This window comes from Temnothorax curvispinosus, unplaced genomic scaffold (assembly GCF_003070985.1).
Source record: "Temnothorax curvispinosus isolate PA1 unplaced genomic scaffold, ASM307098v1 QBEX01006657.1, whole genome shotgun sequence".
Taxonomy (NCBI): Eukaryota; Metazoa; Arthropoda; class Insecta; order Hymenoptera; family Formicidae; genus Temnothorax; species Temnothorax curvispinosus.
The window spans coordinates 102483-125084 of NW_020216437.1; the positions used below are offsets into that span (position 1 = coordinate 102483).

General features: G+C 42.7%; 1 protein-coding gene across 5 annotated transcripts in view; it reads right to left on the reverse strand.

Annotated features, from left to right (window-relative positions):
* LOC112456121 (serine/threonine-protein kinase 26) overlaps positions 1–22602 on the reverse strand; it is an 86249-nt gene that overhangs the window by 20059 nt on the left and 43588 nt on the right. The window contains exons 1-2 of one of the 5 annotated variants that reach the window (XM_025018449.1): positions 15992–16223; positions 6950–7476 (exon numbers count right to left, since the gene is read on the reverse strand). The exons of 3 other annotated variants lie outside the window; for them this stretch is intronic. In XM_025018449.1, the coding sequence (XP_024874217.1) occupies positions 6950–7255 (306 nt within the window). In that variant the 5' untranslated portion in view covers positions 7256–7476; positions 15992–16223. Of the gene's footprint in view, positions 1–6949; positions 7542–15991; positions 16224–22602 lie in introns of those variants that run through there. One more of the 5 variants, XM_025018450.1, reaches the window with a different exon arrangement.

Genomic DNA, 22602 nt, shown 5'->3' on the forward strand with positions numbered 1-22602 from the left:
GACTCCTCTTTTTTTCCTTTTCATCTCTCTCTTTCTCTCTCGCTCTTTTTCTCTTCCTCTCTCTCTCTCTCTCTTCCAACAGCTGCAGTGCGGGAAGTTCGCATGAATATTCATTTAATTAAAACCGAATGACCGAGCCGCCGTTATTATAACCCGGTGCACGGTACGTATGCGCTTTCGCATGCTCTGGAGACGACGCTGTATTACGATAGCGTAATATGCAACCGCCCAGTTAATAACGCACCGATAGATTTACCGCCTTCTCTTCCGCTCGCGGTCGTCCTGCCCGCAGTGCCCCGCCGCGTTGTCCCTCGGGCACGGGGCCCCGTTTTCCAAGACTCAATTCCAACGGTCTGGCGGGCGAGAAAAGCGCCGGCAATTAAAATTGCTCGTCGGCATTCATCGCGGTCAAAAAGCGCGAGTGTACGGCGCACGACCTTCCCTATACATACCTTGGCCCCAGCAAAAAAATGGAGCGGATTTACGCTAAACGCGCAAAAAGGATAACGAATGCGCGCTTCCGCCGGGCAAATAACGCGCATTTTGCATACTTCGCCCGGGCATAACTTCCCCGAGCTAACGCCTCGCGTATTTACATTTATAATTTTTTGCCTATCCACGCGCTCGGGACGGCGATCAAAATGCAAATGCGTTATCGACTGCGGCTCCTTTTTACAGCCCGGCGGAAGAGAGAAAACAGTGCACACAGAAATCACGCAGCCTCGTTGTTGCACCCAGACGCAGTGGCTTCGTAACGCGATTACCCGATGGTTGCCAATATAATAGTGATAACGCGGCTGTTGAAGCGCGAATAATGCGTTTCCCCCGATCGCGTTTAATCGTGCGGAGTTGAACGGACGCACGGAATTCGAACCCATTGCGCAATTTCTTGATCGTGAAATGCCATTCTGCCGCTGATACGAGATAATGAGAAACCGCGCGGCACGCGAGGTGCGCGTTATAAATCGTTTCGCCGGCACGAAAGCGATAGGAGAGCTGAAAAGCTCGACGAGCGAAGTGTTTCTAGCAACATCTCTGAAATTATTATAATACGTTGAATTTAAACTTGAGGGACTGTATATCAATCTGACGATGGCTAGTTCACGAATGCAAATAAGAGGTCGAGGCACCGTAAAAACGTTTCTTCAGAAAAATTACTCCGAACTTCGAAATACTCCGAAGTACCTCTGCAGGTGATGTTTTCGTACAGTTTTAATCATAGATGATGACGCAACGCGAATAATATAAATGCTCTTGTTTGTGACATTCTCGCCATGATATATACGTTTCTATCGCGGTAGAAAACGCGGTTGCGACACATGTTCATAATTAACCGTGTTTTTATCACCCGCGACATTTCGGAACGTCGCGATAACTGATTCTTATCTGAATGATAAATGATGATTGAAATAAATTGAAACGTGGTAACGTTTGTTTGTTCAACGCTCAAGTTTCCCTCAACAGAAACTTTATCGGCGTCGCGATTAATTTGTTTGACACGATTCGATCGAAAATAGCGAGGCCTTATCAGCAGAATTAAATAAATTTTACAATCGAGACAATCCTGGCGGCATCGCTATCGTGCAATCGTATCGCTGTCGTAGGTTGAAACGGTTCTTCGTTCTGACTCATTGGCGTCGTTGGTGAGAGGCTACGACACTGCGACGCGAGTTATGCACATTGTACACACCCGTGACCGTTTATTTATGTATGCACGCAGGATCGTGCGTAGAATGCAGCAACCATTGCGCGCGTGAAGCGTAAAGGCACAGTGCGGGTTAAACGTTGGTATATCCTTCAGGATGGGATATTACGCGCCGCACATTCTCTCGGGTGCAATTTGTATCCGACGTCATAAACATGAAGCGCGGTCGCCCTGTTTATGGATCGGCAAGAGTGCGAGATACGCATGTACGGGAAAAAGAAATCGCGTATAAAATAAATTGTCTCGGACGAGTTGTTTTCGCGTATGTACGGTTGAAAATTTCGGTTGGTCCGCACGAGTTATCACCGAAAGTACTGCGTTCGAGTCGGAAAATTCCGTCGCTCGCATATTGTTGTACGGATAATCGCGTCCGCGCGTACATTTTTACAAGATCGCGTTCAACGCGTTGCAATTATTTTTGCAGCTGACGTAATGCGATAATTAATCAATTGTCGAGTAATATAGCGCAAAATGCATAGTAGTGACAAGAATCCGTCGACTCTTGATGTTCCGACAATTGCGATTCTTTTAGACGTCATTTACGTCTCCCCTTTGCGTTATTAAATCAAAGACAAGTTAACAAGAGAGCGTCGACTTAAATAACGATCTTTGCTATGAAGCAACGTAAGTGTGGCAGCAAAAGCAAATGTGACATCGATTGTTCGACGATAACTATAGATACTTCATTCCGATCGCATCGCGTGGTCTTTCCAAACGCACGCGAGTCCTCAGGTCCTCACGTGTGAGGAGATATGGTGAGAGTGTCGACCTTGCACTGGCCTCGGCCGAAAGAAGAGAGATGGAAAAGAAAAGAAAGAGGAAAAAGAGCGCGTGCGGTCTTCTCGCGAGATCTTGCGGTCCACGAGAATCCTGTTACACCGGTATTTCCATGCTGCACCGGAGTATGCTCGCGTCGGAGCCGTTCGATCCTCTTTTGTCCGTATCTTGCTTTATTATGAGTATTATGAGCATTATTGCTCTGCGATGCATGCGACGTTAACGAAATATGAGGTGTTCCGAAAAAGAAGTAATTATTTATCCAAGATTTATCGCGCGCTACGTACGTAAATAGGAAAGTCGTTAATGAGAAGCAGATTGCAAATCTTCGAATTAGAAATCACGTCTCCCCGAAGTTCCATCGTTTTACGAGACTTCCCGCGATCGACTTGTCCGACTTCCCAATTTACAATTAGAAGTTGTCGAATAACGGATACGTCTTCGTTGATGTAACGGAAAATTAATTTTTAAAAAATTTTGTTACCATCTCTATACACCTCGAATGTTTCTTCCGACCGCAAACCGATTGTCTTTTTTCGACCTGTCTCGAAACATTCGATCGGTTGGACCGAAATGCGACACCTCGACCACTTTCTAGCATATCGACGTAGCTCGGATTTCAGACACTCGGGTTAAGAGCTGGCTCGTCTGGGCTTTGCGGGCGGAACTGGTCTCTCGAATCCCACCCGTCGCGACTCGAATCTTCATGAACGTGCATTCTCCTCGCGAGACGATACGTGTTTGCGTCGGTCTCGACGTTTTATCCGCGGTTCGCAACGAGGCTACTAAAGATTCTTTCCAGGATTTTTTCGAGGACCGCGGAGGACGACGAGTATCTTTTTCTTTTCTTTCTCTCATGATAATAGCCACGTTGGAATTTAATATGAAATTATGTTATATGATGCTATTTAAAAATACACGAGGATATTATCAACGACATAAAAATTGTATCAGTGCATGGCCACAATTTAAACGTGATTTGAGGACGATGCGGGAGATAATTGCGACAGAGTCAGAAACTAACTCCCCGAATCATTTATTGCGCGCTGGCACGAGCGCAGACACAAATATTTTCCACCTGGATACATTGCAACGCCATAGTGTCGGGAATTTTTAGTAGCCAGACAGACACGCGCGTTTACTACGCGTCGGGGTGTCACGGAATATGCATGAGCGAGTAGAGTGAGCACTATATTCGTGGCACCCATCAAATGTTCTGCAAATAGATTACCACGTGTTCCAGGTATTCCTATTGTCTACCAGTTTTCATCGGCGGGTCAATTTCAAATTATAATTGAATTGCAAAATCGGTCTGTCAGCGTGCCAGACGGATACATTGATCAAAAACTGATCATGGATGGACTGTGAGATAAAGAAAAGGTAAGTTCACCATTTTCACGATGATAAATCCTGGAAAATGGCAAGAAACGTTGGACTAATTAATGAGAAAATTAATTTTCCGTACTAACGCGAGATATATCGTGCAAAAAAGAAACTGCAGGTTCTTATCCTCGTGATAATAAGTAGTGGAAAAACGATGAGAATGTGTCGGATTAATCTCAATCAGGAAATTAATTTTCAATTCTATCGTGAGATTTATGAAAAATTTAATTTCCTCGATGTAATATTGAATCAAGGACACATGTAATTTCCGACGCATTCCTGCACGGGTATTTGTAGGCTCTAAGAATTAGGTATTCTACGGCGTGCTTCTCTGGACACTCATGACGCGTAATTCCTCGTCCTTTCTCTTTCTCCGCCTAGATATCGTCGTTTTTTACCGGATCGTTGCTTAGCAGTTGAATTAAGTCACGTTACGAAAACCCCAGAAAAATATTGAAGCGTTAGTTAATTTCTGACAAGTTCTCGAACCTTCGTGAGACTTTCGCGTCTTCCATTATTAAAGGTTTTCAACAACCCGGTAATATCCATCAAATTTTCGATATTAAAAAATATTTGAATATCCGGATCAAATGGAATACTGAACCTTTTAACCCTATTCACTCCAACGTTTTTTTCACCCCAATAATCCTCCAACCATGCACTTTCGAGTTCCACGTGTTTTTTATAATGTTAATAGCTTTCAAAAATTCCCCAAAAATTATTATAATATCTTTGTACCTTCGACTAAAAATCAATGTAAAGAACATTTGAAAATCATTTATTTAAATATTTTTTTATAACAATTATATGTTGACAAACACACGTTACGACTCGTTTTACTTAAAAAATCATAACTCACGAACAAATTGACGAAGCTTAATGAACCAAAACGCAAATTAAAGCTAAAAGTAGTGCAAATGAGAAAAAAAATATGAGATAATTATTAATTAAATAGGAATATTTAATTTCGTCGCCGCAAATTTGGTAATTTTTAAATGGTACAGAAGGACTTTAAGGACTTAAAGAATGCTAGAAAAAGAATTTCTGAATAAAAAAAGGCGAATTTGAAGTGTGACAGATATTTTTTATGTAAAAAAATTAATTTTTTTTATATAATCGTAGCTCCTCCTTACCTCTTCCACCTGCCTCTGAGCCATAATAGACCTCTGTGGAATGTTAAATTTTTTTTTTAACGACAAAAATATTTTAAATACGGTTAAATTATACACAAAAATACATTTTTATTGAAAAAAATGCTCATTTACCTTTCACACAACACTGACGTAATCCTCCAACCATGCACTTTCGTGTCCCACCGAGTTTTTGATTGTTCCTCGTTTCGAGAGTAAATAAGCTAGGACTTTGAAATTTTTACCTGAGGTTCCCTGCCACAATAACTTTTTTCCGGCGTGGAGGGGATTCTCCCACGATTATTTGTTTTCCGAAACAAACGACTGTTAGAAATTCGTGGGACACGAAAGGCATGGTTGGAGCGAATAGGGTTAATCTTAAGAATTTTTTATTCCTACGAAAGGCTAGCTATTTGGATCTCCAAATGTTTTCGAGGCTGAACTTATAACATCGATCGCAGTATCGTAAATCTGAGCGGGAAATGCATTCGTGAAATATCTATGTTCGCCTTCGTGTCTGCTACACAATTGACTATAAATTTCAGGCGCGGTACAAGCAGATATACTCGGTAAATCGCTCTTCAATTCATCCCTTATATCTTGGGCGATATTTGTAACAGCGGGTTGCAGTTGCCGTTTCTCGGCGATCTGGAATCCATTCTCCAAATCGTACTACAGGGACAGTTCTTGAGAGGCCTTCTCCGACTCGCCGAAGAGATTACGGGGAGTGCCCGCACTCTAGCTACTATCGGACGAAGTTCAGTTTTATTCGAAACCTCGGGAGAGAAGATATTCACGCGACCACCACTTCGAATGCAATCAAAATTTATATCAATCACGTATGCTCATATTTATAATCGTTGACTATAATCTACACGAATCTCGTATTAAAAATTGTATCGAATAAGACGTTTAAAATAAAATTTCATTGAGATACATATATTGTGACAATCACATTTTAATTAATGATATATTGAGCGCGTACACATGAATGATAGTGAAAAGCGAAATGATTATTCTCTTACCTGAAACTTGACATCGTTAAAATATCGTTCGGACATTATAGAACATTCCGCGATATTACGCGATGAAGTAGTTATTAGCGATATTAAACGATATTAGCGTTTTTATTTCAAGTGATATAAAAGTTCAATTATATACAAAGAAGGATGGATAGGCTAAAAATTAGAATGCTAATGTGCAGACGTAACGAGTGTCAAATCGATTTGCAAAATCTATTTATTAAACTGTATGCCATCAAGAGTCAAAACTGGATTCTGTCTGGAAGCTGAGTTATTCATACAGCAAAAATGTGTAACTATAAACACTACGAGGGTTAGCATACTTCCAAGACATCTCTCGATTCACTCAACAACGTAAGCTCGTAAATGCAGATCGATATACTCGCCGCCCCTTTCTGCCCTTTCGAGCGATTTTAGAATTGTGCGGTGAGAAAGTATTCCTTGAATCGTAGCTTTCTGGGCCGGTTCCAAGGAAACTCTCAACTTCCAAGTTGGCGTTCGTATACTACGTCTCGCCACCGGAATGCTCCCGATTTCGCGGCGCTCTTCCTCCTTTTATACGTCCGATAAAGTACCGCGTAACTACCGACCGACAGCAGAGAGATAACGATCCGAAACTGAATAGTTCCCATCGCTCGCGCAGCGCTAAAATGTGGTTTATACAACGCCAGTTCACACTCGTAAAAAGAAAGAAAAACAGATGACCTGTTTCAGACGTATACTCTCCGTCTCTGTATATCCTTCATCTATCAACACTTCTAGACCCAATCGCTCCTATCCATCAAACGATTTATTCGTGAATTATTTATTACCATCTTTTTTTTCAAGAGACCAGACCATCGATAAACTTCGTTCTGCTTTCCGCTCAAGAGTTCTATCCGAAACCGAACGGACGTCTCTCTTCGGAAAGCCTCCGGGAATTCTGAACTCACCGAGGGAGTGGTACTCCTGTGGGTTGCCGGTCTGGGATGCGGCAAGGATGTGTTCTTAGTATTAGCCGGACCCCCATTGCAAGGTCTCTGGCCGGCGTCTCGTCGGGAGGGTGGCGGGGGCGGCGGCAGCGACAGGGGTCTGCCGCCACTCCTCGGATGCTGCGGTGCAGCTTGGAATTGGGTCCAGGACTGACGCGGCAAATATCCCGTCGTCACATAGCCGCCCGATATGAACTGCGCCGAGCCGTTCAGATATGGCGGCGTCATTACCGCCGTTTGCTGTGCCGTTTGTCCGCCGTTTCGCATCTTTCGCACGCTACTGCACTCGTCCTTGATTCTCAGTGCGTCTCTGCTGCAGATGACACCGATGCTGATTGCTTGAGAAAGGAAACTACGTCAACGCACTACACGTCCAATCGCGATGGTCCTTGGCACAACGCGCGTACCTCTCATCATCGAAACGCACGCACATTTGTGTCTCGTCACTGAATATTTTTAAGCTCCTGGAGAGATTCGATTCTTGGACGCTTTTATATGAAAGAAAATGTGTCAGTCTTTCAATGCTTTTAAATTTTATTTAATTTATCTGTAACTATAGACAGATCTATAACTATAGACTCAGAATAATACGAAAATTTATTTTCATCTCTTATAACCCGAATAAAAATTAAATTTTACAAAAACACGTTTAGTGGATCTGCGTTTGGAATGGCATCTTATAATTCGCATGAATCTCTCTCTGAGAAGATATTGTTGTGAGGTAACGTTAGCGCATCTACAGACGCATATTATAATATAAAGTCACTTCTATTGTAATTGGCAGACGCTCAAAGGCGAAGCTGCAGTTCCGTTAGCCCTTTCTTTTCTTTTTACGCTTCCTATCGCGTTCTGTTGTCCTTCATTATGTAGCGCTACGCTACCGGGGCAGAACAAAGTGCCGGTAAAGGACGCGACTGTGCTAGTAAAAAGTTCCAAGGAGAGTTCGACAAAAATGTAGCGATGTAAAAAGGGCATCCAATGCAAGAGAGAGAAATCGAGCAGTCGTCCTCATCGTTCTGCGGCTTTTTCCGTGAGCGAAGCTCCGGAACACGGGCCGCTCTCGAGAGCCTCTCCGTGAACGAAATCGATTTCACGGACGTTTTCGAGAGTTCGAGCAACACGGTCGATGTTAACGGAACAAGAAGTGTACCGTCCTTCTCGATTTTTATTGCTGACGGTGCAGAAGAACGTTTCGCTTGATTGCAAAAAAAAAAAACAAAAACGCAGCAGCTGTAAAATTCTCGTATCTTTGGAAAGGTTTTAACGCAATGTCGTAAACCATAAAACTGCATTCGACTAATATCACCGTAACTCGGCCTGGATTACACGAAGCTTAAGATGTCGCAATCGGATCAACCGACGTCGCGAGGAAGTGTTACAAGTTACAAGTTCAGTGCCAAACGCAAGACGCTCGCCCTCGTAAAAATAGAAAACGCCAATCGCGACGATAATCTAGGTCAATTCGAGCAAGTGGGGGGAGGAAGTTAAGACTGATTGGGTGCAGGCGCGATCAGATTAAATTTCGGCTTTGCGACGGCACATGGCCGGAATATCGATTGGCGACGAGTCGCGACGGAAGAATTCTCGGTCACAATAAGAATAAATTATGCGGGCTGGCTTTGGCATCTTTACTTCTCGTAGAAAAGACAAGACAAAGAAAGAACAATAAAAAATAACAAGCCTGGTCTCTCGAAACCTCCTCGGAGGAAAATATCATACTCTTGAATCTTTAATCGTATCTCTCAATCTTATATTTTCTCTCTTTTGTCGAGAGTCATTATTCATATTCATGTTGGCGATCGCTTTGTGATCTTTCATATCAATGCCACGGGAAAGAAAAAGAGAAAGAGGATCAGCAAAGTCGACAAAGGGAGTAAAATAGATCGCTTGGCCGATATATCGATCGTGAGGAGAGAAAACAGACGGCTATCGTGACGATCGTTCTCGCAATCACACAAGCGCGATTCGACATGCTCGAATAATTTTCAGGATGGCAGCTTCCGCCGGAAAGTCCGCGCCATCACCCTAGAAGATCAGGTTCACTGCACTATCGATACCCGGTGCCGCTTGCGCGGCATTAAATCGTCGAGTTGGACGGTGATTAACTTGCGGCCAGTGCAGATACTCTCGAACAAGCGGAAGCGAGACCGGCCATGGCTCGGCCTTTCCGCTTTATAACCGCGGGAATGTCTAGAAATTCGCTCCGCGCTGTTCATTCACTCTTTTTCACGCTTTTTTAATCACGCTTATGACACGCGTAACACACATCCGCGCCAACCAAAAGTTTCACAACAAATCTTACATAAATGCATCGCATATTCGGCGCACACAAATATTCACCATTTTTTATCATCATCAAATGCTATGATTGTCCGGAGTATTTCTCGGCTATCGAACCTCGGAGTACTATAGAAAGATTAAGCTGATGCCACAAATATGATCAAAAGCAGAATTTTGTATATATTTTTCAAGTTTAATGTATTACGTTTCTATTTTTCATGATTTTCTAAAGTTTTATAACATGCATAAAGCTTTAAAAGGTCAATTCCTTTTAGTGACACAAGTCGACACAAGTGTCGTTCTGTCTTTGTTATTTATTGAATGCCAAGAAGGATAGAACGATGTTTGTGTCGACTTGTGTCACTAAAAGGAATTGGCCCAAAGTATACTCTGTTTCTAATTAAATTCGGAATTGGATTGTAATGCGCAGCATGAATTTGTAGATTTGTGTCACTGTATGACGCGCCGTAAACACCAGTTATTTGAAACAAAACGCCTGGTTTCGCGAAGGATGAACCGCTTGAAATACGATAGCGTATTGTTCCCACTTTGCTCATTTCCAAGTAGACTCTCGTTTTCGGTCACCGTCGTGAAACCTGGCCTTTGTCCTCGCCGCGGCCAGTGAAAACGTGGGAGCATACATGCGCCAGGTACAAAGGAAGGATGCATTGCGTCGCGCGGGGAAACGGGCATAATTGGACCATTCGCCACTGTTTCTCCTAGATCAAATGCTGATGGATATTCCTGAGGAATTATTATACGTTGATGCTAAGATACTTTTGTATTTGCACTTGCGCGGGTAGATCGTACAGCTCATTGTAAGTCTAAAAAAACAGCTAACTCATGATGAATCAAATGGAAAAGTTTTGCGAATTAATTATGTTGCATATATATAGGAGATATTCGGGATTTGACAAATTATCCTTTATCTATGGATCCTGTGATAATCTGTAATTCGTATTCTCCTTAAGAAAAATCAAAAAGTAAAGAATGTGTAAAAGATAGCTCGACAGGTCTGGAACGCTCGGTGTAGCGATAATAACGTGTGCATTATACGTCCGGAGGGTCAGTCACCGTTAGACGATAACCGAGCGTCGGAGTAACAGGCGCGACGATTTTTCGAAATGCACACGCACACGTATCCTATCCATCCCGCGTACACGTGTGTAAATCTCGCGATTACACGCGACGCATACACACATACGTTCCTAGGTTGTCCGTTATTCCGGAATAATTGGGACTCTCGGCTACCTGCACGTGCGCGAACGACGACGACGCACTTTCCTAAGCGCGACGGCACGCCGCGCGCCGAGGAGGCGAGTCGCCGCTTGGCATTCATTACGCCGTTGTCGTTAATTGTTAATCGTGACGCGTAGGCGGATACGAAAGCGTGCTTTATTAGGATCGCCATATGCCGTGGGATCAACTCTGCACCATCTTCTTATGGTACGCATCGCTGACGCCGGAAAAGGGATCGTATCGCGAAAAAGACGCTGTGCATTTTCGCACTAGCGACTGCTGTACCAAACACGATGAGAAGATTGATACAACGTAGATCTAGAGAGCTCGAATTTTACGTTATTAACTTTTGAAATGTATAAAAGTGTCATGTCAAATGTATAGAAGTGTATAAAAAAGTGTGATGTCTCCAATAAAAACTTCTTATTAACTGAATTATAACGGGTATTTAATGATCCTTAACCGTTTCGTTAATACATTGTGGAAGTGCAATATTATTTCTTCTTCCTCCAATTCGTTACGGGTTAAATAGAAATTTGTTCAAGTAATTTCAAGTAAATTTTGCGTCAATAAAATTTTTATATTTTCCATTGACAAGCTTATTTAAGGTACGTCAAATATTAAAGGATTAAAGAACAAAAATGTATGCGAAGCTTTTTGTGATGGATTGTGGTCGATTTGAAATTTGATATAATAATGCCATTTAAAAAATGGACGCAGCAGGAAATGCAAGTTACAGTTAGATGAAGTACAAGTATATAGATTACATAGAAGAAGCGAGTGTATTCCTGATCCGTGCGCTGAACGGAGCGAAAGTCAGTGACCGATATTTCTTTTACTTGAGCACGCGCAAGTGTAATATTATCTCGTCCGTTTAGGACTTTGCCGACTTTGCATGCGCGTTTTTCCACGCTGGAAATCTAGTTAGAAATCTACGTGGAGAAAAGTCGGGCGTGGAAGTACCAGGAAACGTAACGAATTTTTAGCGCTCGCGGCATTAGTAATGACGCTCTGCAACACGAAAATAATAATTACAGTAATTATATCCAAGATGATACGCGTAAGAACGTAACACTTCAGCAGCTTCGAGGAAATATAATTTCCTGCAAAGAGACGAAAGGATGCGCTCTGTTGCGTTTTATTGTCTATTATACCGTAAGAAGAAAACGATATCGTTTTTCACGCCGATTTTGATGATTTATCGTTGTCTTCTTGATTGAAATTCTTCAATCTACGATGAGATAATTCCGGCATTATTGAAGAATATTTACTGCAACTATGAAGTTTCAGCGAGTCGAAGCTTTCCCATCCAAATCCGTATCACACGCGACGATCTACAGAATGCAACCGAACGAAATTGCTCGTTCGTCAATTTATTCCCATGACGTTCTCGCGGTTGTAGGGAAAGCGGAGTTTTTCCGTTTGCGATTCGAAAAGTCGCGAGCTTCGCTGTCCGTACAACGGCAGCTGTTACTGAAAACCGACCGAGCGCGCACGAAGAAGAAACGTTAATTCTAATCGCGGCTATAGCGTTCTTACGAGCCAGGCGCGACTGGATACCGTTATGCCGGCTACTGATGTAAAAGTTACGCAAGCAGATATCGCCTGCGGTTATAGAGAGCTTCTGTGAATCTGATACCAGGGCAGGATGCACGATCTTAACGATCGATGAATGACAAGCCGGGCATCTCGGTACGTCCAATTCGCGTGGGAGCTGTCGAGTAGCCGTTTCTATAACCGTCTCTACTAGAGATGTCCGCTTTTACCGCTGCTTTAGAAAGGCAGCTCGGCACGCGACCTGGCATTGTGTATACCATACACTGTATACATTAAGCAAATTCTTACATGCAGAAATCTAGGTATTAAGAACGATGCAAACGAATCACGCGAAGGCATCGTAAGTTCAAAAAGTAAAAATTATGAGACTCGTATGATCCGCCAGTACGTAAATAAGGAATAATCTGCAGCATCAATTTGGGACAGATGAAATACTCGGTTTGCGAGCGCCTATAGTTTCGCTCATGGCAAGTTACAGCTTCTCTGCGATTTAAATTGCAACCCTATCGCGAAATCGATATCCCGCTACGCACTGGCGCGCTGGAAAAATTCGCGAGACGTCTAATTTATATAACACCTCGGCCGTGTACTCTTCGATCGCTTTTCTCTTTCCGGCTGGGGGCCAGTGAAAGTGAGCGAGCCGGCGCGGATAATCGGCCGTCCCGTGCGACGGATACGCGATAACGCGATCGCCTCAACGAAACTCGTTTCTCCTCGTTCCCGATGAAAACGTCGCCGCGACTAGATTTTTTTACACGGTTCCGCGAACAAATACAGTAAACGCTTATGCGTTGATTCTTTTAACTGCACGCGCGCAAAGTACACGATAGCTGCAAGTGCATATGTACGTTATGAAATTATATTTTTAGTGAAACCCGCATCATATGAAAAGTCATAGACATAACAGCTCAATATAGCGTACAAGTTTCTGCGTAACTGGCATAACGAACGTTTAAAAATGCAATGATACGTCCGTAATACATGCACGATGTGTGTTACGATATGTGTGTCGCGTATGCAGTGTCTCAGGTGGTTAATCGTAATTAACGCGTGACAGGTGATTGGTCGATTTTTAATACGTAATAGGAGTTACATAAAACGCCAAAGCAGTAACGACCGGCGAGATATACGACCGATCGCTGCTAAAATTCATCGTTTTTTCCGGCGTCTTACGTGTTTCAGAAGGGTAGCTTATGAGACAAGATGGATATCTACTTTGCCCAAGTCGCGCGCTTAGGAAAAATTTTCGGCGAGCGGCTGCATGTATTTTAATTAGAAACGCGAATCAGGCAGGTGGAACCTGTTTCTCTAATTCCCGAGAGACGGCGAACGGATCGATTAAGCGTTTCGTTGGCAACGCTCGCGAGGAGACGACAACACACGAGAGAAATTTAATTTCTTACAGTGCGAAACAATTCTTCGCAGTTGTACTCGCGGTATTTTCATGAAAGAGCATTGCGAGAATGGTTATTTGTATCAGTAAGTTGAAAGCAACGACGAATTGTCAAAGATTCGGTTTCTCGACTTTGTTGTCGCTGTGACAAAGGTGTGATTAAGAAAATTGCCCATTATCGGTAATTAACTAGAACAAAGCGGGACAACGCTACGCGGCTACAATGCTGCTGGATGTTTCCCGACTAATTGACGGCAAGAAAACGCTTTTCCGTCGTAAAGCGAGCGTGCAGTTAAGTAATGGCCACTTTCACTCATTTCCACAGGGCGACCCTCAAGATTTGCTTCCTTTGTATATGAGAACTCTCGCGAATAAATTGCAACGCGACAGTGGCGGTTGTGTTGTCGCCACTGCTATCTGCGTCTCACCTTTTTATGATCCGAGACAAAGCGCCGTCCATTTGCGAGTTCTCCTCGCATGGAGAAGAATCACGTGGCAAGAACAAAGCGCGAAATGAAGAAAATGTGAAAATTTCGTGAAAAATGAGAAAAATAAAATGCGAGAAACTTCTATTTGAATACAAATTCGAGAAAAAAGCATTTAGAAGAGCTCTTCTACGTTAAACGTTTAAACGTTCTACATGTAGAAACGTTTAAAGTGGAGTGAGCAATTACTTGCAACGAATGGCGAATGAATTTTAAAGAAGCACTGGGGACATTTCCGCAAAATACTAGGAATTCGGATAATTATCACGAAGATCGCCGGTTTACTCCTAGATATCTACAAACATCGCTGCGGACTTTTCTCGCGGATTATCCTCGACAACGGAATCGCAGAGAGAGAACTGTGCCCACCTCCCGAGAAGGGATAATTATTTCAAGCAGCCCTCTCTCTTTCTCTCTCTTTCTCCTTAGCCCTCAACACGGACGAGGCGAATCGGCCGTTTTATGCTCTATATAGCTCAGCCATCGCCGCAGAGAGAATTAACCTACCGTGCCCGAAAACACACTACCTTACTTAGCCGCACGAACGTCCTGGTTGACGGATAAATCGCACACGCGCGGCGCTTCAAAAGATTTCGCGTATAAGGAATTAAAAATTGAGAATAAAAGAAGACTGAGAATACTACACTCTCCCGGATTTGCTCCCATTTTGTTGGACTTTATTATTTCTTTGTTAGTTATCTTATTTATTAATTGCTGTTCTTTATTTCGCATACAACAGAGCAGCAATTTGCCAGTCGCAAATCTGTCGTGCGAGTGTCCGTACGGACAGAAAATAAACGATCGTCGGCCTCGTAGGAGTCATCATAAGATATATTAGCTGGAGTGATAACGGGGAAAATAAATGTTCAGGATATATTCAAATAAGTGTCTACTCGACCATACACTGGACCATACCTATTTAATCATACAAGACACAAATAAAACCACACACACACACACACATACAGAGCCATTCCCTTGGATTAATTATCATGCGGCAAAAACATATGCAGCTAGTATATGACTAGTCATTCCCGTGTAAAACTTGGCAACTTCGAGTCTTTTCACGTATTTTCTCTTACTTTTCAATGTCCAACGAAATCTCTAATGTTAAGTTTCGAAATTTCTTAGAAGTAACCTGAATAGTGTCTATTTAAAATCGATTAAAATTCCGAGTAGAATTTTTAATCTGTGAAAGCACGAGTATTAAATCGGGAAATTAACACCGATACCAGTTACGAATTAACTTCACGCACTCGATCGAATGAATTCGAGCCTTACAGACAGATCAGCGACACATCATCACTGTCAGACACGTGTCGCATTACGTGAAACTGACGGCAGTAAATTAACGAATCGTCCACGGTTCGTGGATAACGGTGTTATCGTTTACTGGGATAATCGAACGTGGAGCCGTACGAACAAATGCACGTCCCGATAGCATATGCTATAGATTTGCGACCAGACACGGAACACGCACGCACTCACTCACGTACACACATTCCTATATCGTACGCCGGTGTGATACGCGTTTATCAACCGGATATTCATTCTCGTTTTTCAACGCTTCCTCTACTATATTGCGTTTTCGCGCGATACCAGCCGGCGTTCGCCATTCCAGGAATCGATCGCGATCGAGAGCCTCGTTCCGTCGGCTAACGGCGAGAATGCGTTTCTCCCGTATTTCGCGATTGTTTCAGCACCGTTAAGTAACGAATTTATGTTGCGGTGATTGTATCTTTTGCGGTTATCACATTGTTTTGTTTAATAGTCCCTATCGATGTCGACAAAAATATTTTTCCTGATTTTAGAATTTGTTTAAAAGATTCATTTCTTTGCAATGATCCACTAAACGCATTGTAAGTAGTAATTGCATTATTATTTCAATCATTTTAAAATCAGAGTTTTAAGATAAATTTTAAAATTCTACTGGATTCAACGACCAATAAGGTCGCTAATCGAGCAGCGAACCGTCGCTCCTTCTTGTTGAGTCTCACGCGCATATCTAACAATAAGTCGCGCAAATATTTAACAATCACAAGCAATTACCGATCGTTGTGCACGCCCATACAACTATCGGTCACTGATATCAGGAAGACCACGCGTCTCCGATAATTTTGACCGAATCACCAGAATCACTGACACGCGCGCGCGCGCAATCATCACATTTTCGCGGCTCTTGGCCGTATCGCGGACGCACCGTGGATTCCGAATATGTCGCGAAGTACCGAGATCGGCCGACTGACCGACCGGTTGTCAGTTATTGTCCGCGGTTGCCTTCGAACTGACACGCGGATCGCAGCCGCACGAAGAAAGGCGCGGGAGAGACTGGCTCGCCGTGGGACACCGTGGGCGATCGGAGTAGGGGCATTAGAGTGGGCAACGCGAGGAGAAAAGTATACTCGGTGGACGTGACGGTGTGTGATCCGTACAGATATTCAGCGTGTTAGCGCAATTTTCCTCAATATCTTAATTGTACGAGACAACAAAATTATCTCGTTCTTTAATGAGATTTAACGAGAGTCGTGATGATTAAAAATCTCAATTTTTACAAAGAATTATAATAGAACAGCAATTTGATGAAGGATATATAATCTAAAATATTCAACTATGACATATGTGCTATTTTGTATCGTTTTGTTCTACTTTCTATTTTCTGGGGACTATATGGCTCCAGGGGTGTGTTGCCCATGTGCCATTTTTTAGTATTTATTTTGAAAGGAACGAGGGGAGAGTAGATAAAAAATTTCATAGGTTTTTTATAATCTAAAAGAACCATTTTGCATTTTGTATCCACTGTTCTTTTCAAGATAAATACTGAAAAATAGCACATAAGCAAAATATCTCTGAAATCATACAGCTTCGGTCTCCCCTATTTTAAAACAACTGTATGACAAACTAAAAAAGAAAAATTTCCTTTTTTTTTCATATTTCTAATACTTACCTCATTAATTGTAATACTCTTAATTGTTATTTGCTGATGTCGAAGTAATCTATCTTGCGACGCGTATAAAAATATTCTTGAAAGATGATTATGAAAACTAATTTTTAATCTCCCAATTAGTTAGACGGAATCTGATGACTCATTCGAACAATGGCTATCGATTGTCCGCGACCGCGAAATGTAATAAATATTAATTTGCCGACTTTCTCTCCGGCGCGAGCACGCATTATTTTTCATTGTTCCTCGCAATCGTAATACGCGGCTCGTTACCGGCATCACATCGCGGCGGTAATTATTACGTATGATGTACACGGATCGCGGAAAGAAAGTGGCCGGTGAAATTACAACACGACGTGCGTATATAGGTACACATTTCTCGGTGTATTTTAAGCAGCAGCAAAAGCAATAATATGTGCGGCCGCCGCGGTAATGCGTAGGAAATGACAAAATTTGAATACAGGAAACATCACGTCGCGCGGAAATTTTGCAATCCGCGCAAATGGAATTGTTAATTATATACTTTCGGACGCGACATTTATGGAGCGCGTAATGACGCGGATCCATATACTTTCCTTTAATTTGCGTGGTCTACCCCTTCACTTTCTATCCTTCGCCAACAGCTCAAACACGGTGGTGTAACGCCATTTAATAACCGGAGCAACGGCAGCAGGCATTTCTCATTTACGTGTAATTGCGGCAAATTTAACGTAATTACATCCTTTCGTCGCAGTAGTCCTTATCAAAAGAAAATTTAATTTCCGACGTTAATATATGAAACGTAGAGGTTGAATAAACTGCAGACATTATTAACAGTTTAACGCTGATTTTTTCTTCCGTGTTTTATAGAGTTATTAAAATTTAATTAAAGCTTATTATGTAAAGAGCTCAGAAAATATAATAATTACTTATCTATTATAAATTATAATAATTACTCAATAGATTGTACATTTTCGCTCTATTCAGGAGTAAATTAATGGATTATTGTAAGCTCTCTTTACGATAAAGTCGTAATACAGGTAGGTTTCTTTTTATTTTGTTAATTAATTTACCAGGCTAATTTCAAGTTCAGTCTTAATTCTTAATTGAAGGAATACGATAATAATCGTTGAATTTTACTCGTTAAACTCATTAAACTTTGAACATCCGCTGTTGTTTTGGGCTGTGGGCTGCGGTTAAAGGAATTACTCTCAAGCTGCCAGAAGTGGACCAAAATCAGCTACCGTGGATTAAAGAGCAGCGGGCTTCGTAAGTCACAACAGGAAGTCACGTCAATGCGGCGATGTCTGTCCCATTGTTCAGATATCATGCCTGAGTAGCGTTCAGGGACAGGCTGCAGTCAGACACGGTTTATTTTGGTATCGCCCATTCGCCGATCGGTTCCCCAACAACAAACGCGAGCAATGCCTAATCGCTCCAGATTGCTTTTATGTACACCGATAGTTTGACAGGAGCTCTTAAGACGCTGAATCATTAATTCAGGCGGGATCATCGAGTTGATAATACACGTATTAAGTATGTCGGTGTATAATGAAAACTGATTTATTAAGAGAAATTAAAATAACAAACTGTTCAAAAATTAAAACTATACTGCGTGTAATGAGCAACAGGTGTAATGACGCAACAAAAAGCAACTAATATGAGCGAAAATATGATACTGCAATATTCCATATATAACCGAGGGCAAGATGAAAATTCCTGATATATATCCCGTGTATATCGATATTTCATAATTAATCCACTTGCACTATTAAACAACACACGTCACTTTAAATTAAAATAACAAATATATATCGCATGTTTATATGTCCTTTTAATTGGGATTTATTGACAGCCGGATGTTCCGAAAATGAATAAGTACGCGACAATAAACCAACGGCATGGCTACCGCTGGTCCACTCGGAAAATGTACAAACGGGATTTTCTCGTCGAGAGATAAAACATCGGCGATCCTTTAGAACTCTAGGATCTATTGTCCCGATGTATTATTAATAGGAGACACTATCGTGCCGTCGGAGAAGCTTTTAGCGCGCTCGCTGAAGATAAATATGGATGAAGATCCGCTTGTGATCGATCGGCGTGCTCTTTCGCGCGACGAATCGGAAACGTCTTCAAGTTTTACTCGCGACTAAGAACCGATGATTTGTGCCCGAGAGACGGGTTAACATCGGGCAATCTTACGCAGGAGACCCGATGGTATACGTGTCTCGTGAAATAAGAATCGTCTCGGTACTTCCATCCGCAATGCGATTCGCGCTTGTTCTCTTTCTCCAGGTGTGTGTTATCGATTTCATGGCGCCGCCCGCGATGCGATCACTAGGAAAAATATCTAAACGCATTGTTTGGCATACGTGTGTATGTATATTCTAATAGATATAAAAGCATTAATCAAAAATGGAAAATATTCTCCAACCGAGCGATTAATTCTCCTTGGAATCATTTAACGTTTCTCAGTCCAACAATATGTAGTTGTGATGTAATATGAAATATTATTCAAAAAGGAAACATATGGACCATGTATAATTGTCGAGCCATATATATTAATCAAGAAATATAAAAAGTCTATCGATATATCACAGTATCGTTAATCTGGAAAGCTACGATCACGACATCGGTTGCGACATTCTTTAGAATATATCTCGTATATATCTTCGTGTCTGGCAATCAGCTGCGACCTATTTTAGATCGATTTTGTATCTATAGATTACAGACAGCGCTTCCACGGGGTACCAGCCGTTTAATCCGCTATTATCAAAAGAAACCTCGATGTACGAGCTTGACGTCGATTAATGTTCTTACACGTCGGTTAAGTCTTACACGTGTCCAGAGTAGAGCACACGATTTCGTCTGTCGCAATGATACACGATAGCGACTCACAAGCAAATTGTGAGTGTAGCGAGAGATAAATTCTAATCAAATCTTAAACGCGTAACGATTGGAAGATCAAAACGATGTCGTGTGATAATTGTCAAGGATATCGATGGAAATAAGTGTAACTCGTCACGCGCCACGAACGGCAATTACGGTGAAGAAAGATGTTGTTTTTCGCAAAAGAGCGAGCTCTCGAGTTGCGCGTTATTGTTAAAAGCGCGACCGCTCTCGTAGCATGGGCTGTTGGAAAAGGAGAATGGTTAAAAGCACGACTCGCTTATAATATATAAAACGCGCGAGAAATACGATCGCGCGAAAATTATTGCGAGAGACTCGTGATATATTCCTGTTACAATAAAGTGCTGCAACTGCAAGACCGAAATTTAAATGGCGATGCGCCACAGTGCGGTTTAAATTTCGGCCGACTTACACGGCAAAAACGGCTTTATTGCGGTGCATCGAGAATATACATAGGGGTACGGGGACTTGACTTTCGTGCACCTGGGCCTGCGGTATTCGGGATCGCGGCTTTACCGGGCTGAGTTATGGAGCGGAACGACATTTCGCGTAGGTAGACAGAAGGTTCAGTTATCGCGAGCGCGATAGACAAAGTTTCACGATAGATGAGCGAGGCACACCGTGTATGATTCATGTCGCGTGTGTCATCCGGCTATAAAATTTTAACGATATCGCCGGTGCGCGCGATGAATCCTGATGAATCTCACGGATCGAGCATAGACCCCTTTGTCTCGCTTTCGTATATTCGCGATAAATTAAGCGCTATCTTCGATAGCGAGGTACGCAGTGTTTTATGTAAAGTATAAACTTTCTTTCCTTCATAAATCGTCACTCTTGGCGTGATACTGCGTAACGACTCACTTCGCTGTTCGCGCCGTATACCGAACGGAATCTCAGCGCCGTGCCGGAAGAAGACAATCGAGCGACAGCTGCGACACGAGCGCGGCGCTGATGACGAGCTGCGCTCGTGCGTTCGAGCGCGTTCATTTTGCAATACGCTAGCTTAGAGCTAAAATATCGTTGCGCAACCATCAACCGCGGCTGCACAATGGCGCGAGGTACTGTCGAGTGAAAGGCGACGAGATATATCGCGCGTGGCTAGTACGAACGGCCGACACGCGAGCGATCTCGCGCAGCGACGCGCAGTAAGTACGCGCGAGGAGCGACGCGGAGGAAAAGAAAGATTCCTTCGCATTTCGCATCTGGCGGAACGAAATACCGATTAAAGCAGAACTCGCCGCGCCACCGCGAAATGACATAACCGGTCTCGCAGCACGGCCTTCTCTCGCCACCGATCAATATTCACCTTTTGCGAAATCAATTTTCTTAGGGTCATCGTACCGGCAAATTATCAAGCATCCCGCATATATTTTGTAGAACCGCACACGTTACACTTGTTTACGAGTTACTGATTGCGTTCAAACAATTCAATCCGTTTTTTCTTTGGCGATACGAAATTTGCCACGACGCGCTCGATGCAGGCTCGATGAAGATTCGATTGTTTCGCTAACCGACCATCTATGTGCCGGTCTACGGCATTTTCCATGACAATTCGTCGTTACGTAAAGTCTGACGCTTTCTTAACCGGCGCGATCGCGGCTATTGTCTTCAGCAACGATAGTGATAAATCGTCTTTTAATTCCGCGCACGCACCGATCTATTTTGCGCTCTTGTGCTATTATCTTATCTTGTATCTAGTTTACGAGTTATACAATACGAGGATTGAATAATGCGTTGACTACAAATTGTACAAATCGAAATTACGTAAATACCATATTTGTCTACTTTCAAGGAATTGGTAACAGGACCTCGAGCGCAATTAATGTAAATTATTTTATTAAGGATTTAGAAAAAAATCTGAAAAATATACGGATATAAAAAATATACTATATAATTAGATCACAAGTACAGAAAATAATCAACGTCAGAAAATAATAGCATTTGAAACTGCACGACGTATAAAATCTGACACAGAGGCAAAGTGCAGAAATCTGTTTATAGACAGTCCTTTGGCGGTCGAATATTCGCTTTTACAGCGCAACCTTAATATAGATCGACGATAACGCGGCCATTGCTCGGCTTTTATATATGCTTCGATACATACGCTCCGTCGCGCTTAACGGATCGATACGACCTCCCGTAAATGCACATGTCATTATCCTAAGAATTTACATCGTCTCGCGTTATTAAATTTCTTTTCTATGCCGCATGTGGAGCCAAGAAGAGAGAAGAGAAGGAGAAAAAATATTTTGGCCAAGAAATTATTTAAATGTAGAAAAGGCAAGGCGAATTAGCATGGGATTCATGTAATTGTAAAAAAAATCATTATCGCAATGAAAAATACACAGTTTCAATCCTTAGGCAAAGATGCAACAAACGAGACTAAAAATTTGCAAATTTTACGACCTGTCGCGACAATCGTACACCATCATCCCGGCGCCGGCGATTCAAATGCCATGTATGTAGGTACACCCCAGCCGGCCGGGCCGGCAGCAACAGCAGCCGGGCTGAAAGTGGTTGGTATTAAAGAGCACGGCAGTCGTTCCTTTCAAATGCCGCCCCGACATTTGACGAGGTCAAGACGGTGCGTGCACTCGCGCGATTCCGCGCGCGATGCCGGGAACGGCGCGCGCGGCGGAGTTGCTCGAGCAGCAAGCACCCGCGTTCAAGCCACGCGAGGGGAAGTGACGCGAGTAATTCCAGTACTTTCACAGAGCGGTATACATGACAAACGACGCGAGTGACAGATAACGCGCGTTGCGCGAATTACGGTCGTTGCAGAAGCCCGAAGCCCGAGTATAGACTTGCCACTCCGATTGCGCGGAACTGA